Here is a 16,119-nt window from a genome sequence, read left to right as displayed (position 1 = left end):
TCCTTCCTGGCTCCACCCAGCTTCCCTCCACAACCGGGAAATAAAGCGACGCCAGAATGAACAAACACACAAACTAAACGGACTTGATCCCAACACAGCTGGTTGCCGGGGGGACTGTGACAGATGTGGTGTGGTTTTGTTGATGATCGCGGCGTCAGGACCGTGATGCTGCTGCAGCTTCCTCCAACCATCGCAGAGGACGCCCTCAACTCGAGTGACCTGGATGTGAAACGGGAATAAAGGCCGAGTCTCGCTTTATTATTTTTCTTTCCCCCCCCTGACAGACCGAAACATCCCTGCGATGTAAACAGGGGATGGGTGCTGCATCAGCGGACAGCTAGCTTACTTCAACCGGCGATTTCACCCATATATTTTATCTTTTTTCCCCCTTCCTCCTTCTTCTTCCAGCTATAACAACACATGCATCGTAAGAAAATGCCCGGACTCGGAGGTGCATTTGTGGCCGGCTTAAATTAGCTGTCTTGAATTGTGCAGGATGGAAAACAGGTGCCAAGAGAAGCAGGAAACAACAATGTTGTTAGCCAGTTAGCTACCGTTAGCCCCCAGCTAGCCGCTAGTTAACGTCAACCGCGTCAAATTAGTGGGCTGAGTTAGCCGAGCTGAGCCGAGCCGAGCCGAGCTAACTCAGCCCACTAATTTAAATAGGTACACAATTAAAAACAGGCACACACAAATACTCTTGTTTGCTGCTTTAAATAGATTTACACAGTGACAGGTTTTCCCAGTGACATAACTAGTGCTTTTGCAACGTTTCAACCCCGTGTGAACCAACCAACCAACCAAGCAACCAAGCTAGCAGCCAGCTCGCTAAACCAGCTGTGGTGTCAACTGCTGCACACATCTGTCCGGCTGTCCGCCCGCTCCCCATCCATACTCATCCATCCAGCAGCACATTATACAGCTTTTTACTACTGTTTATCTGTAAGTGTCAAGCGGTGGAGAGAGAGAGAGAGAGAGAGACAGCCAGACAGCCATGGCTCAAGAAGCCTTTCCTCTGCATTTTCTGGTCTGGAACAATCAGTATCTGGAGCTCGATCGGGAGCTGCAGAAGAAGGAGGTTGGTTCATCTCGCAGCTGCTGCTTGGGAGTCACAGATCATGCGTTTGTTGTGTTGTGTTGTGTTGTGTTGTGTTGTGTTGTGTTGTGTTGTGTTGTGTTGTGTTGTGTTGTGCTTTTTGTTTTGTTTTGTGTGTTTGTTTGTTGTGCTGTGTTGTTGTGTGTCGCACTGCATTGCGCTGATAATGATGATAATGATGCTGATGCTGCTGCTGTTGTGTGTTGTTGTTGTTCGCTTCCGCAGGAGGATGTGGAGCGGCTGGATGCGAGGGGGCGCACCCCGCTGGAGCTGGCCGTGTGTCTGGGCCACCTGGAATCGAGCCGGGTCCTGCTCAGACACTCGGCGGACCCCACGCACTGTAACGCGCAGGGCTGGACCAGTGAGTGCTCTGCTTTTGCTTTAATTAATCTTAATCTGCTGTTGTGTGTCACTGTCACTGTCAATGCAGCCACGGTCGTTAAATGTGGATGTGGATGTGCGTGTCAGTCTTGCAGGAGGCGGTGAGCACCGGGGATCCTGAGCTGGTTCAGCTGGTGCTTCAGTACAGAGACTTCAAGCGAGCAACAGAGAGACTGGCGGGCATCCCCGAGCTGCTGAGCAAACTCAGACAGGTGAAGCAGCCTCTCATCTTCAGCTGTGGTGAAAAAAAAAAAGTCCTGATCCAACCACCAGCCAGACTTAAAGCTGTGTAAAAAAGATGTTATGGAGAAGTTTTCACACTACTTTGGCCACACTGGATGTGTATACAAGTCTCATTTACAACCTGGAGGTTTTTTTGTTTTGTTTTAAGTAAACAAAACAGTTTTCTTTACTTGGTGTCCTCCAGGCACGGGACTTTTACGTGGAGATGAAGTGGGAGTTCACCAGTTGGGGTGAGTGTGTTTTCATTGTGACTGAGGTCAGTTTCAGCACCACATGCAGCAGCTGTCGCTCAGCGGCTCTTTGACAGACAGTTGAGAAACCTAAGTATTAAGTTCACAATGTGTATTTGACAGGAGTGGTCCACTATGTGATGACGATTTCTATGTTTGCCTTCTCCAATCCCCAGAGGAGGCTTATGTAAACAAACTAAATCTTAGTATTTACAGTCAACATATGCATTAACACCTCTTAATGTGAATCCTTTAATATAACTTAGATATGATTCATTACTTAGGTACACTCTGCTACCTTTTTTTCTACTTTGCATCATTATTTATTGAAAACTGTTAATCCAAATATAAACTGGCATCATGTTTTCTAATTGATCACGGTCATAGAAATAATCATTATGTGATTCTGTATTAATTATCTTTTACAATGTCCATACTCTGTTTGTTTACCTCCAGCTGTTTGTCTTAAATCCCTTCCGTCTCGTTTTAATCTCCGCTCAGTGCCCTTGGTGTCGAAGGTTTGTCCCAGTGACGTCTACCGGGTGTGGAAGAGTGGCTCGTGCCTCCGCGTGGACACCACCCTCCTGGGCTTTGAGCATATGACCTGGCTGAAAGGACGGCGCAGCTATATCTTCAAGGGCGGAGGTGTGCATTATATCCACGAACGTCACCTGCTTGTGAATAATTCAGGATCTGAGGTTGATTGATGGGTGATTTAAGACTTAAAAACTTGAGTGGCCTCCGATATCAGTACCTACATTTCCCCGTGCCTCCTAGATGACGGGGCGGTGGTGATGGAGGTTGACCATGAGAAGCAGGTGGTGTACACAGAGCCGCTCGTCTTGTCCCCTCGTGACGCGCCCTCCCTCCTGGCGGCCATGCAGCCGTCGCAGGAGAACACAGCTCAGAGACTGACGTCGCCCATCGTCTCTACGCACCTCAACACACGCAACATTGCCTTTGAACGGTAGCAAACACACACACACACACTGTATATACAGATGTATAAACCAGAGCTGTTCTATCAATTTCATGCTTGATGTGCTTGTGTTTGCAAGCAATGTGCAGATATCATAAAAGTTGTCATTAGTTTGGGTTCATTAATTTATTTTATGTTATGTTTCCAGCTTGTCCACCCTCTTTAGATATGAGAAAATATTGAAGCTTGTTATGTAATTTGGTATGAAGATAGAACATATTCAGTTCTACCATCTCACCAGCACAAAAGGTATTTTATTCATTACAAAACATCTCCATTATAACACAGGACCACTCCAGTCACCCCCATATAGAGTAACAAATTTAATACCGATGCCTAACTCATCTCTCTTTGTGTCCACACACATGCTGTAGATTACATCCCCATAGTTAACAAAACACGGATAACCTCTGTGCCTTGAGGCCTGAATCCATCTCTCTGCTTGTTTAGGAACAAGTCAGGAATCTGGGGCTGGCGTTCTGAGAAGAGCGAGGTGGTCAGTGGGTACGAAGCCAAGGTGAGTGCCGACCTCATTCGGATGGTTTTTTCAGAAGTAGCAAATTTGGCTGAAACGTGGTGGTCACATTTTCTGAAGGCTTATGGGATACATTAGAAAAAGCCCAGTAGTTTCGAATACACTTTGATGAAGCATTGCTCTTGAACGTCCACATTTATGAGACTGAAAATTAAGTTTACAGAAGAAATACAGACAATACACACCAAACAAAAGTTTTCCCTCCCATTATTAGCATTAGATATTCATACTTCTATCCTGATGAAGCTTTGTGTTGTGTGTTTTCTCTTCCCTCTGTCTGTTGATGTTTCCAGGTTTACAGTGCTACCAATGTGGAGCTGGTGACACGTTCAAGGACAGAACATTTATCAGACCAGGACAAGTCGAGAAGCAAAGGTGAATGCACGAACACGTGGTGTGAGGTTGTGGGGAAACAATGCATGTAGAGCTTTACCAGAGAGTAACTACAAAAAATAGTGAAAAGTTAGATAAAAACCAAAACACAACAAGTTCAATAGTTATTTTTGACTCGTAATACAAAAGACCGGAACATCTGAGGTTGTTGTTGATGGTGATCTCTCTTCTGTGTTTACTCTCAGGCTCGAAGACTCCTCTGCAGTCCTTCTTGGGGATTGCTGAGCAGCATACAGCTCACAATGGGGTAAGATTCCCCACAGTACACTTCTACACACAAACCACACCTCCCTTAACAAATGGCATCACCTCTAACAGTCTCTCTTTGTGTCTGCCAGAGTAATGTGTCCCAGTGTGCCAGTCCCCACAACCCCACAGCCATCACAGCTGACGAGTACTTCAACCCTGAGTTCAACCTGAACGGCCGAGACATTGGACGTCCGGTCGAGCTCACAAGCAAAGTCCAGAAGTAAAGCAACGAAAAAAACATCCACACCCAGCGTGGATATGTGTGGAGCACCAGAACGTTACAATCTTCCTGTCTTCTCTCCAGGTTTAAAGCGACTTTGTGGCTGAGCGAGACTCATCCTCTGTCCCTGGCCGAGCAGGTCACGCCCATCATCGACCTCATGGCCATCTCCAACGCCCACTTTGCCAAGCTACGTGACTTCATAACCCTGCGCCTGCCGCCAGGCTTCCCTGTCAAGATAGGTGGGTGTGAGGGGTCATTTCCTGTGTAGCTAGCTGGATGTTTTGCAAGTATGCTCGCTTTTCCGCTGTGTTGCTAACCCTCCGCCTGGTCATGTGCATTTGTTTACAATGAAGCCGGTGAAAAATCAATACATGGAGCGGTGGATAACGTTGATATTTGATGTTACGACACATCTATCTGTGTAGTCTTAACTGTCATAAAGAAAAGATTATGATTATGACGAGAGCTGGGACACCGGGGCGGCAGCCAGGTACTATACTGATGTTGCAAGGTTGGTTTTCAGCAGTGAGACGCCAAGTGGAAGGCAGAGAGCCTCTGTTCCCACTCGTAACAAGTCACAAGTCATGTAGTTAACTATCACAATTACTCTGGAGCTTTTTAATTAAGGTAAAAATGTAGCATAGCCACGGGTAAAATCCTGCTTAGTTCCTCTTTAAGGTTATTCATCCTGGGTTCAAGCCCACATGTTGATCAAAACACAAATTCCAGACCAGTATTATGGTGCTGCAGCAGTGATCAGACATTTAAACCAAGAAAACAGAAATACAAATTGCCCGGTGTTTCTACCTCCTCTTTTTCAAGCCATTCCCTTTGAAGAAACATGTTTACAGTGCTGGTCATGATGACATTGTCTTAATTCACTTTGCTGACTGTCTTTTTAGAGATTCCCCTGTTTCACGTGCTGAATGCCAGAGTGACGTTCAGTAACCTGTGCGGCTGCGACGAGCCGGTCAGCTCTGTGACGGTTCACCAGCCAGAGAGCTCCGAAGAAGCTGGTAACTATAGTCTTGTACAGAAACACTTAAAAGTCCATTAAGAATGGCTGATTGTGTATTAGCTGTCTGCGATCCTTCCTGGGCTCCAGCATTCAACATCATTAGTTGTTTCCAAACGAAGCAGCGGCTCATACAGCAGCAGTAATGATGTCACCCGTCTTCCCCCAGGTCAGGCTCCTCCTCCCTTCCACTGCGAGGTGGACCCCTCGGTGTTCGAGCCGCCTCCAGACTACACCACCCTCGGCCCGGGCCGCAGCGAGCCAATGAGGGACGAGGATGACAACCTGCTACAGTTCGCCATCCAGCAGAGTCTGCTGGACGCCGGCACAGAGAGCGACCAGGTCAGAGCGAGACCCGTTAACAGGATGAGTTTAAGGGTTCATGATGAGTCTTGGGACTTTTCATCTTTCACTGTTTGACCCAGGTCATAGTCACATGTCAGAACTAAATGACAGGACCCTGATGGAGCAGTCAGTGGAGCAGGCAGTCTGAAGGCTTATGGGACACATTAGAAAAAGCCCAGTAGTTTCGAATACACTTTGATTAAGCATTGCTCTTGAACATCCACATTTATGAGACTGAAAAGTAAGTTTACGGAAGATTTACAGACAATATCATAGCGTGGGAGGTTACAGACAAAACATAGTCACAATATGATCCTAATCCTTACACCAAACAAAAGTTTTCCCTCCCATTATTGGCACTAGATATTCATACTTCTAGCCTGATGAAGCTTTGTGTTCATGGAAAAGCTACCAATATTCAAAGTGTCCCTACAGGGCTCCCTTACATGACGAAGCATATGAATTAATGAGCTTTGGTTTACCCCAAATATCTAGTGCCCATCTATCTTTACTTTGTTGAAAAATAATTTCTTTTAATACATTAATCTCCACTTTCTCTTTGTAATAATAATGGTCTTCATATCCAGCTCTCAGCAAGATGTCATATATGTCCCTATACCATGCCCCATTACTCAGAGTGTCCCACTCAAAGATTTTTCTTGCAATCCTGTTATGGTTTAATCCTAGTATCTTGTTCCATAAATGTACCATATGTATACTCCACCCTACCTCATTGGTCTTCCCAGCCCATATCTCCTGCATATGAATGTGTTGCATCTGGTCTAAAGGTGACCATCTGGGAGGCCCTGACCAACAGCCGCCCTGTGCCCCAGTCTCCACTGTACGAGGAAGACTCTCAGCTGGAGAGGTGAGCGACCTTCACACTTTACTGAATGTCTTGTTGTGGCGTCAGGAGGTAGAGTGGGTCATTCACTGATCAGAGGGTCACTGGCTCAATCTCTACATGTTGGAAGTGTCTGTGGGCGAGATACTGAACCACATATTCCTACAGATGTATCATCAGTTTGCGAATGTGTGCGTATGGTAGAAAAGTGCCATATAACTGTGTGTGTGCCTGGGTGAATGTGATTAGTTGTGTAAAGCACTTTGAGTGGTTCTGAAGAGAAAAGCACAACATGAATGCTAAATATTTATGTGATTTCTTCTAGATTTTTTTTGTACCTTTGTAGTTGTTCGTGTGAAACCATCGTGAGGTTTTTACGGCTGTTGATAATTCCATCTTATCCAGAGAAACCTCCGGCTTGTGCAGTAATTTAATTAAACATTTCTAGATAGAGTTCAGTAATTAGCTCTTTCTTCCCTCCTCCTCTGGGGAGCAGCGACTCCCAGTCATCCTGTAATGAAACCCAGCAGCGAAACGTGTGTCAGGAAAGCTTTCTTTGTTTAAGAAGAAGAAGCCTTAAGATCCTTTTATTTCCTCCTCTTCCCTCAGGGCGATCCAGGAGTCCCTGTCCATCTCGCTGGCCAGCAGAGAGGGAGAAGACACGGCCGACCCCAGCAGCCAGCCCTCCTCCGTCTCCCCGTTGGACACCACTACCGCCAATTCCCCGCTCTCCTACGGCACGGCGACCGACCCGCGGTTGTCGGGACACTTTGGCGTGGCGTCGAGCTTCGACGAGCAGCTGCGTCTCGCCATGGAGCTGTCGTGCAGGGAGCAAGAAGAATTGGACAGGTGAAGCAGGAGTCCAGTACAATATCCAGCAGTTATAACCAGTCTGATGTGTTTCTGTTTCTCACCTGAGACTAAATGCTCGTTTTTTAATCATTCCCACTTGGTGGTTACTCTCCTTGGCAACACAGGATCGGTAGTTAATTTTAGATTCAGTGCAGCCATAGAGAAGTCACAGGGAAATCTGTGGCTTTAATAATAAATATCATTGATAGACAGTCATTTACCCTCATATTATTAGAAACTGCATGGTGTGAGCGTTACAGAAGTGAGGCTCCCTGCTTCTCCCCAGCTGTTCCACAATTCTCCCTCTCTGCACACAAACCATGCCACAGCCGAGGAATAAACAATGTCTGTGACATACGGTGTCAAAGTTTCCCAATATCTAAATGCAAGGAAGGAATCTCTTGAGGGCATCTCTTCATACTCGTAGTTATACGCATTCATACAGAGATGATACAATGTGCAAAGCTGAGGCCACAACTAGAGCTACAGCCATCAGGTAAAATACCAGTTAGTCAATTGAAAATATATGAGCAAAAGACTGTAACCAAACATTTGCTGGTTCTAGTCTTAAAATAGAAAACGGAATAATTCACTCTTTTGAGTTTGGGCTGTTGGTCATACAGACTTTGGGATTTTTTTTCTGACATATTATTGATAGTTAAAGAGAAGAAGAAGTTAGTTTTGTTTGTTAAAATCTGGGAACTTAAAATATGAATTAAAAAAGAAAGGTAATGATGAATTTCAAGGACAACATTATACTTTGCAGCTTTAATCCATGACCAGGACTGAGTGCTGGGAAACTTTTCCCCGGGGAAAAAAACTCCTTCAGCACCTCCGTTCTGTTCAGCACATCTGTTCTTGTGTCTTTTTTACGAAAATGCTTCTCCAAACCCCATTGACGCTACCATGCAGTTTGTTGACACTTAAACTGGATATTAAAATAATACATTACAATAACTTATCTACATTAACTTTCTATCTGCACTATTTTGTTGTTATTATTGATGCTACAGTTTAGCTGTTTGTACACATGGTTCAAATCTTACTCAGTGCCGTGCGGATTTCATCATCATCTTCATAGCTATTCAAACCACTCTGCACAGATTAGATTCTTGTTCCTTTGAAATTTTCTAATTTTTGTTGAAGAGGAAGTTTCTGCTAAAAATGTCGTTAACTGATCCAACAAATATGAAAGTATAATATCATGTTTGTTAGAAATGAAACTATATTCCTCTTCTTAACTAGCTATGGTTAAGAAGAGGAAGTTATTCCTGGAAAATAATGAGTCAACTTTATTTATTGCTGTGAATGACGAGCTCCAATTTTTCCCTTGTTATCATAGGAAGCAGAAGGAGGAAGAGGAGGAGCTGGAGCGGATCCTTCACCTGTCACTCACCGAGAAGTAATGTCACAACAGCAGCAATGGAGGCGGGTCTTCAACAAGGGAGGGGAAGGGGGGTTGGTGGTCCTCTTAAATTATTCAGTTTTATTTTAATTTTTTTTAAATCCTGAGATATTAAGTTATTACAGATATTTTATTTGTCTGTCTCACGTGAAGGCTGCTACAGGAGAGCATAAAGGACCAGGATATGAGACATGAGTGTGAGCTGTGATGTTATGAAATTAGAAGAAGAGGTACTCGGACACACACTACATGAAGGAGGAGACAAAAAGGGAGAGAGTCTTTGTTTTTCTTTTTTTATCGACTATTTTTCACAGACTTGCTGTCTTTATTGAGTGATAAATGATCCTTAAACTTTAAACCTATACCATGATCCATGATAATGATGAAAACTATGAAAATACAATTTTAATGGAATAACTTATAAAAGAAAAAAAATGATTATAACATTTGAAACGTTTATGTTGGCTTACTCCTATGTGTGGAAAATAAAGAACAACGATAATCCTGGGTTATGGACATATTTTCTTCATGCAGTTACATCATTCATTCACATCAAAAATAGACAATCAAGTCATATAAAAATAGTTTCATGTGATATTTGTTTCAGCTTATTATTTTTTTTAAAAACAATTAAGACACAGAAGAAATACAGGGAAAAGATGTGAGACAGAAAACATGGACCTCATATACAGGTAAATCTATAACGGCAACATTTGGACATTAAATCAGCGACTGTTCTGATAATTAACATGATCAAAAATACTGAACATTTACTGCTCCACTCTTCTTAGATATGAGCATTTTCTGTCTTATAGACTGAACAGTGAATTGAGAAAATAGTTGCCCTTGTTGAAATCATACTCTAACCTGAATCAGGCTCATTCAGCTCTTGTCACTGAGACACCTTGGTACGTGATTAAACAGTAAAGTACAGTTTACGCTCATCAAGAACTGGATAAAGATTCACTGATGACTTAAGTGTTATGTTGCCTGTGTTTTGAAGAAGTGCCCTCGAACAAACTGTTGTCCAGATCTGACCAGGAGGACATTTACAATCTGTTGGTAAATCTGTGAATACGGTTTCTCATGTAAAATTGCACATTCACCCAGTGTCGGCTGAGTCTGACTCCAGCCCCTTACAACTCTATACAGATATGCAGTAGAAAAACTACCTAGAACCTTTGTATGGATTTTCCCTGAGTAATTGTTTTATTTTCTATTCTTGAAAGGCAGAAAAACTTGCTTCAGGATGTCAGTGCTGCTCTGTCTCTTCACCGTTTTAGTCCAGACTGAAGAAATCGAACATCTTCTAACCAAATTCATCATTCAGATTCAGATACACACACTCCCTAGAGGTTGAATTAATTGGCTTCGAAGAATTCATCAAGGTCAAAAAACTTCAATACCTACAAAACACAACAGACAACATTTTTCTCAGCACCTCAATGGATCAAAGATGACCTGTTGTAATGGTTTTGGTGATCCCGCCTCATCCCCTCATCACATCCATATTGACACATCTCAATCTGTACTGTTCAGATGATTCGTTACAGACAACAGATGCTGTTACAATAAACTGTTGAGTTATTTATCATTAGCATGCTAAAAGCACTGCATGCAGCTTAGTAATGGATATTATATTTTCATGTCATTTCTATATATTTTCTTCCCAGCTTCCTTTCGAATTTCCACAGAGAAACCTGTGATCTATCAGCTGAAGATGAAGGTCACACAAACAGCAGACTTCTCAGCGAGGACAGCAGCGCCCAGCTCACATCGCTCCACTCCTTGTCCACTGAACTGTGCCGGAGTTGGATTTTTCACTGGATTCATTCATATACGCGTCTTCCTTGGCACAGATCTGTTCCCGCCGTAATTTTAAAACATGATGGAGCTCACGTCCCAGTGAACCTAGTTTAGAAAAAAGAAACAAGAATCACTTATGTTTCTTAATTTTCACCGAAAGCAGCTCTTACAAGTATGGAAAACAAATGTTCACTGATTCTCACCAAGATTTTGTTTCTGATCATCAGGTCTGTCTTCATCAGGAATGACATAGTCATTCTCCTCTGCCTTGGCTGGAGAGGGCTGAGGCTCTTCTTTGGTTTGTGCCCGCAGCATAGGTGCCACTTGTGCCTTGGGTATTGTTTTCACCCCAGCTGAGGGGACACTGACGCTTTTGGGAGCAGGTGACGGCTCTGCAGAACGCACACATAAACACAGTTAGGGGCCGTGCACTGCTTGTACTTTGTACTTTCTAGAAGCAGTGTTCTTCTCACCGATCCGAGTGTCGTAGGGCTGAGACACCACGTAGGGATGAAGACGGTACTCTGTCTTTTCAAGGAAGTATTTAATTACATCTTCCAGGGTGGAGACTGTCACCTGCAGAGGAAGCACAGGAGGAAACACAAAGAGAGTTTTAGTTTCCATTGCTAGAATTGGATTTTTGTATAAATTTCCCATATGATCATTGACCAGTGCTCAGTATATAATACATAATATAATGTATCCATTGTTGATTGTAAGTCATTGCACCCCTGATAGAAGAAATGTATGTAATTAATTTAAATCATGAGATGAAGTCAGGCTTTGTCAGACTATTACAGTGGAATAATCTTTAAAGGGACAGTGCAAATGTACATTCTTGTCTTATATGTGGTGGCAGGAGATACATATAAATATATTCTGTAATTACCAGCCATAATAGGGTCAAGTCTGATAGTGACTTTACCCCCTTGAGACACTAGTGCACCTTAAACATTCTGCAGGGTGGCAGATCTGAGGGTAATAATTAATCAATCAGACATGCTGTTTTGCAGGTCAAATATCATTTCTGTTCCAGGTTATGTTTATTAGAAATGGGTTACAGTGGACAGTGTGGTTTCACAATGAATCTGAACAACCTGAATTTCTAAAACTGGCTGTTACTTTTAATGTAGGTCCTTGTAAGTTAATAGTCGTCGTGAGACTTACCGCTCTCTCCAGTTCAATAACAAAGCCTGACTTTGTGGAAGTCACTCTGTAGTTCTTCATGACAGGCCCACTGAAACACAAGGAGGAGGGGGATTATTTGGGATTATCTGGTTACTGCTGACACAAAGTTGCAAATTATCAATGTGCTAATGGGAGACTTTGTTAATTAGACACGTGGATTTATTGTAACACTTTGGATTTAGATATAATAACAATAAATGATAATTGATAACAATTTCTTATCCATTTTATTTTTTCACTACTCATTTTTATTCATAGTACCTTTCTAAACACAGTTACAGTTAGAGTATGTGTATAATGAAACAACACAATAATTAAAACAAATCATTAAAAACACTGCGAAAAATCTGGAAATTTTGATAAAAATAAGTTTTGAGGCGAGAATTCAAAATTGACACTTCTTATTTTGTCCTATTCCTTATTCCAGATTTAACATCTTTTACTTCAAAGCGCATCTCAATGCCGTGTTCAATTTCCTGTGTATATGAAGCCTCCATGTAAATGGAAATATGAATCCTATCCTGGTTGGACACATCTCCTGATTCATAATTAATGAAAAGAGTAAACTTGACGTAACCTCCTGCATTAGCCTGTAATCAGTGGGACATTAAAGCATCTTCAAACCTTGGGGTGTGTTGTCTCAGGGTCAGGGCGTAGTTGTTGGCCAAAGTTGACGGACGGAGGATGATGCTTCCATTTTCCGGGTTTGCAGACAGCATCCCCTCAGCCTCTTGTCGATTCACATCGAAGAAACAGCTGTAGCAACAAATGGAAAGAAAAAAAAAGACTTCCTCATTTCCAGCGATGGTGACAAAGGTTCAGGTATAACATTTCAGAGGGCAAAGGGCAAGAAAACACTTCATCAGTTTAGGTGAACACAAACGTTGTCAGTGACCTCAGAAATACTCCAGACCCTCGTCTATAAAGTCTAAAACCATGTTCATGCTGTGTTTTGTGTTGAACACAGAAACTCTCCACCTACAGGGGCATATCAGGGGTGCTGCTGCTGCCTGCCTTGTCTTTGGCTGGTGTGGCGGTGGACTGGCAGAGGAAAGCTGGTCGAGGCGGGAGAGGTGGATGAGACGTGGGATTTCTTCTTTTCTCTCGACTCAGAGCATCCTCCAGCTGCAACATCTGGCCAGGCAGCAGCTGCAGCTTACTGGGAATCTGTTTCTACAGGGAAAACATGGAGGTCAGCACATTGTTATTACTAACACTGTCAACTGTCTGTTGCAGCTTAATGCTTAAAAATTCAGTCAAGCAGATAAAAAACTGACTCTGAAAACTATTTACTCTAAACTATTATATGGTCTCGTTATCATTCATGCTGCTTGTTCTAAGTTTTCACTGATCTTTCCTCCCAAGACTTATAACCTCATTTGTCACGACGTTTGTTCCTTCTACCTTGAGCCAAAATGCTGCCTAATCATTAACCAGGATATTTCCTGTAGCCTACTTTGTTGGTCTTGGCTTTGTTAATCAAAAAAGAGTTACAGAGCCAAGAAATGTTATCAAGGCGCATCAAGAGCTCCTCTGTTGTTGAAGGCCATTCATTTGACATTTTTTTGTTGCACCCACACAATATCCTACTTTATAGGTAGCAGCAGTGCACGTGTGTTTGCTTACTTTGACCACAGTGAGGATGAAGCCCCTCCATTCCTCCCCTGTGTCAGGATTGTCCATCTGCACAGTCACACAAACAACAGAAGAATATTAACATGTGAGAAGAAAAGATTAAATACTGTACATATATGGTTCATCTGATTTCACTTGGCTCTAGTATATTAAGGTCTGTAAAGGTACAGAATCAGATATTTTAGACATCTAGATGTGGACCTCAGGCTGAAATCAAGTTTCTGAGGAGAAGAAAGTCCAACACACCTTCAGCTGCACCTCCTCCTGGGGCAGGGTGAGAGTGAAGATGGTCGGCGTCTTCATCTTGTATGGAGAATCTAACTCCATGGTCTTCAGCTGCTCCAGGTCGAGCCGCTCAGTGTACTGACCAAGCAAATACATCATATACATCTGAGGACCATTACTGGGCATTCACACATGCATCTGTTTTTATCTCTTTTCACACTAGCTACTTGTAGGAAACACATGCTGCCTTCACTGTTTCATTAATTACACACATATTTGTTTGTAAATAGAGACCCCACATTTTCTTGCAATAGCTGGTAATCAATTTTATAAATTGTCAAAATGAAACAATGTCCTTACTGTGTCCTGTGTGTCGTCTGTGTAGAGAAACAGCGTGGCTCCACGGAGCTCTCCATAGTACATCCTAAAATCCTTAAAACAATAAACACAACCTTGAATTGCAGGTCTTGTCACAGTATTAACACTGGCACAATGGTAGGAGTGAAGAACTAATAACTAGTAACATTAACTTTTACAATTTAACTACTTTTTCTCTCAGTTTTCTATTCTGTGGTTCAAAACCACCAATATTTAATCGACTGAGTGCTGCAGTAACTTTAAAAACATAAACATTAACATAAAAAGTTGAGTTATGGTCTCATAGTCATGGATAAAAAGACCAATTGTAATGGAGTAAAATCACATAAACAATCCAATAATTACATTGACATTGATCGCTCTGCTCACTTTTACGTTAAATTAGTGAGAATTCCTATAAATATTTATAGTGTAAGTTACTCAAGTAAAATATCTGAATATTTCATAAAACTGTACCATGACTAAAATTCATTCTTCTATTCTAATGTTATTCCAAATTATAATATTATCCATTTTACCCACACTCCACCTGTATCATCCATATCTTTTTCCTCACCTTGTCTTTAGTGCATTTCTTCAGCAGTAGTCCGGAGTAGTAGAGAGGCAGCGCCGTGATCGTCTCCCTCCTCTTGTATACAACTCTGGGGTTCATTGCCATGTTTCCAACTCTCTGTCTAAACTCCTCTGGCTCGCTTTGCTTCACTCTACACTTCACCTCTGTTTGTCCAGCGGCTCAAACTGAATAAACAGTTTAGTTGAGGTGAGTTTTAACAAAGTTTTTCTTCACCCTTGGTTGTTTCCTCTTGCAGCTCTCACAGCAGTGAATAAGTCACCTTGGGTATTTGGTATATTAGAGGTAATTATTTTTATCTATACAGCCACACTGATTGGTTTCCCTCCCTTCCTTCACAGCCTCTGTGCTGCTCTGAGCAATCTGGGAATGAGGAAATGCTGCAGTGATTTACAAAGGAGGAAGTAGTTCAGTGTAAAATATCCCAAATAAAAGTCCACTTTTGTACTTTGAACCTGGACATAATTCAAGACAGAAGACAGCTTTACACCGCATGCTGTGAAGCAATGAAGCAGGCAGGCATGTGTTTTCACACCCACCCACAAACACACACACACAAACACACACTTTACATTTCACATATGGTGAGAGCAGATAATTAGTGTTTATGTGTCACACCTAATCAACTACATAGATGTAACCTATTAGCTATGTATGTATAAATGCTCTAATCTATGCTCATGCACATTGAGTGACTGAATAATTAATAATTTAGCTGTCAGTTACACAGAAATGTCTATTTAAGGTTGTTAATATTGAACACACTATAAGCTATAAGCAGGTCATAGACCAGACCAAGTGAGAAAACCCCAGACTGCACTGAAGGGAGCAAACTTTATGAACTTTATGGATCATGCAGTTAACATCTCATTTATTGTGTGTTATCTTTTTTCAAAAGTTAAATATTAATTAAAGCCTGTCGTCGTCTGAGTGTCCCTGCTTGTGTTTGTGTTTTGGCTTTATTGTGGTTAAATGAGTAAAATATAAAAAGTATAAAGTATAAAAACTAACAGTATACGACTCGTTCACTGAGCTCATGCTGTGTAATTGTACTGAGGGGGAAATTCTTCTGTGAACATGATTATTGCATTCCTGTCAGTTTTGTGACCTCATCATCCACATTGTTAATTATTTGTTATGTATGCTGGCATACACAGGTCTGGTCTTAGTTCTCGGTAAGAAGAACTGCAGCTACTCCAGTGTGTTGTTATCCCTCTTTATTCCACACATGAAACATACAGGAAGTGTTGGGTTGTGGTTTCATCCACACACACACACACACACACACACACACAATGTCTCTTGATTGAAGTGAGAGTCGATTAAATTAACATGTGATTAAAAACTAAGTTTGTCCCCTTTTAGTTAACATGTGTATTGTTGACATGCTGCTGAGTTTACTTTTTTATTTATGTAAAATCCTGCTTTTTATTTTATTAGTGTGTATGCTGGAAGCATTGTGTATGCTGGAAGCATTATGCTGTGTGTATGCTGGAAGCATTCACACTATTGTTATTCGGTTCGGC

General features: G+C 42.1%; 2 protein-coding genes across 3 annotated transcripts; one reads left to right on the top strand and one right to left on the bottom strand.

The window, feature by feature from the left end:
* Positions 1 to 35: 35 nt before the first annotated feature.
* ankrd13d (ankyrin repeat domain 13 family, member D) lies at positions 36 to 9,297 on the top strand. 2 transcript variants are annotated; one of them, XM_085789711.1, is made up of 16 exons: positions 36 to 1,078; positions 1,322 to 1,457; positions 1,565 to 1,689; positions 1,905 to 1,950; positions 2,452 to 2,595; positions 2,728 to 2,917; positions 3,380 to 3,446; positions 3,758 to 3,839; positions 4,043 to 4,104; positions 4,196 to 4,326; positions 4,411 to 4,568; positions 5,232 to 5,345; positions 5,514 to 5,686; positions 6,478 to 6,557; positions 7,143 to 7,382; positions 8,728 to 9,297. In XM_085789711.1, exons 1-16 carry the CDS (start codon positions 995 to 997, stop codon positions 8,789 to 8,791), a joined length of 1,896 nt encoding a protein of 631 aa, XP_085645837.1. In that variant the 5' UTR covers positions 36 to 994; the 3' UTR covers positions 8,792 to 9,297. The 2 variants fall into 2 exon arrangements, with proteins under 2 accessions (XP_085645837.1, XP_085645838.1); XM_085789712.1 differs by having other exon boundaries at positions 283 to 1,078; positions 1,325 to 1,457.
* Positions 9,298 to 10,446: 1,149 nt separating this feature from the next.
* On the bottom strand, positions 10,447 to 14,958 carry LOC146979717 (signal-transducing adaptor protein 1-like). The gene is made up of 10 exons (XM_085788722.1): positions 14,579 to 14,958; positions 14,005 to 14,076; positions 13,666 to 13,782; positions 13,411 to 13,467; positions 12,767 to 12,957; positions 12,409 to 12,540; positions 11,764 to 11,833; positions 11,070 to 11,172; positions 10,800 to 10,988; positions 10,447 to 10,701 (listed from the first exon to the last, which is right to left on the bottom strand). Exons 1-10 carry the CDS (start codon positions 14,678 to 14,680, stop codon positions 10,562 to 10,564), a joined length of 1,173 nt encoding a protein of 390 aa, XP_085644848.1. The 5' UTR covers positions 14,681 to 14,958; the 3' UTR covers positions 10,447 to 10,561.
* Between the last annotated feature and the right edge of the window lie 1,161 nt (positions 14,959 to 16,119).

This window comes from Trachurus japonicus, chromosome 10 (assembly GCF_045865225.1).
Source record: "Trachurus japonicus isolate A0001 chromosome 10, Traja_1.0".
Lineage (NCBI taxonomy): Eukaryota > Metazoa > Chordata > Actinopteri > Carangiformes > Carangidae > Trachurus > Trachurus japonicus.
This window is presented reverse-complemented; position numbering and strand designations above follow the sequence as displayed.

Coding starts and splice junctions, on each gene's coding strand:
- ankrd13d (XM_085789711.1), top strand. CDS start 995: ATGGCTCAAGAAGCCTTTCCTCTGCATTTTCTGGTCTGGAACAATCAG. Junction 1,690..1,904: donor TGCTGAGCAAACTCAGACAG/GTGAAGCAGCCT, acceptor GGTGTCCTCCAG/GCACGGGACTTTTACGTGGA. Junction 2,918..3,379: donor CGCAACATTGCCTTTGAACG/GTAGCAAACACA, acceptor CTGCTTGTTTAG/GAACAAGTCAGGAATCTGGG.
- LOC146979717 (XM_085788722.1), bottom strand. CDS start 14,680: ATGGCAATGAACCCCAGAGTTGTATACAAGAGGAGGGAGACGATCACG. Junction 14,077..14,578: donor AGAAATGCACTAAAGACAAG/GTGAGGAAAAAG, acceptor TATTGTTTTAAG/GATTTTAGGATGTACTATGG. Junction 11,834..12,408: donor CTGAGACAACACACCCCAAG/GTTTGAAGATGC, acceptor CTTGTGTTTCAG/TGGGCCTGTCATGAAGAACT.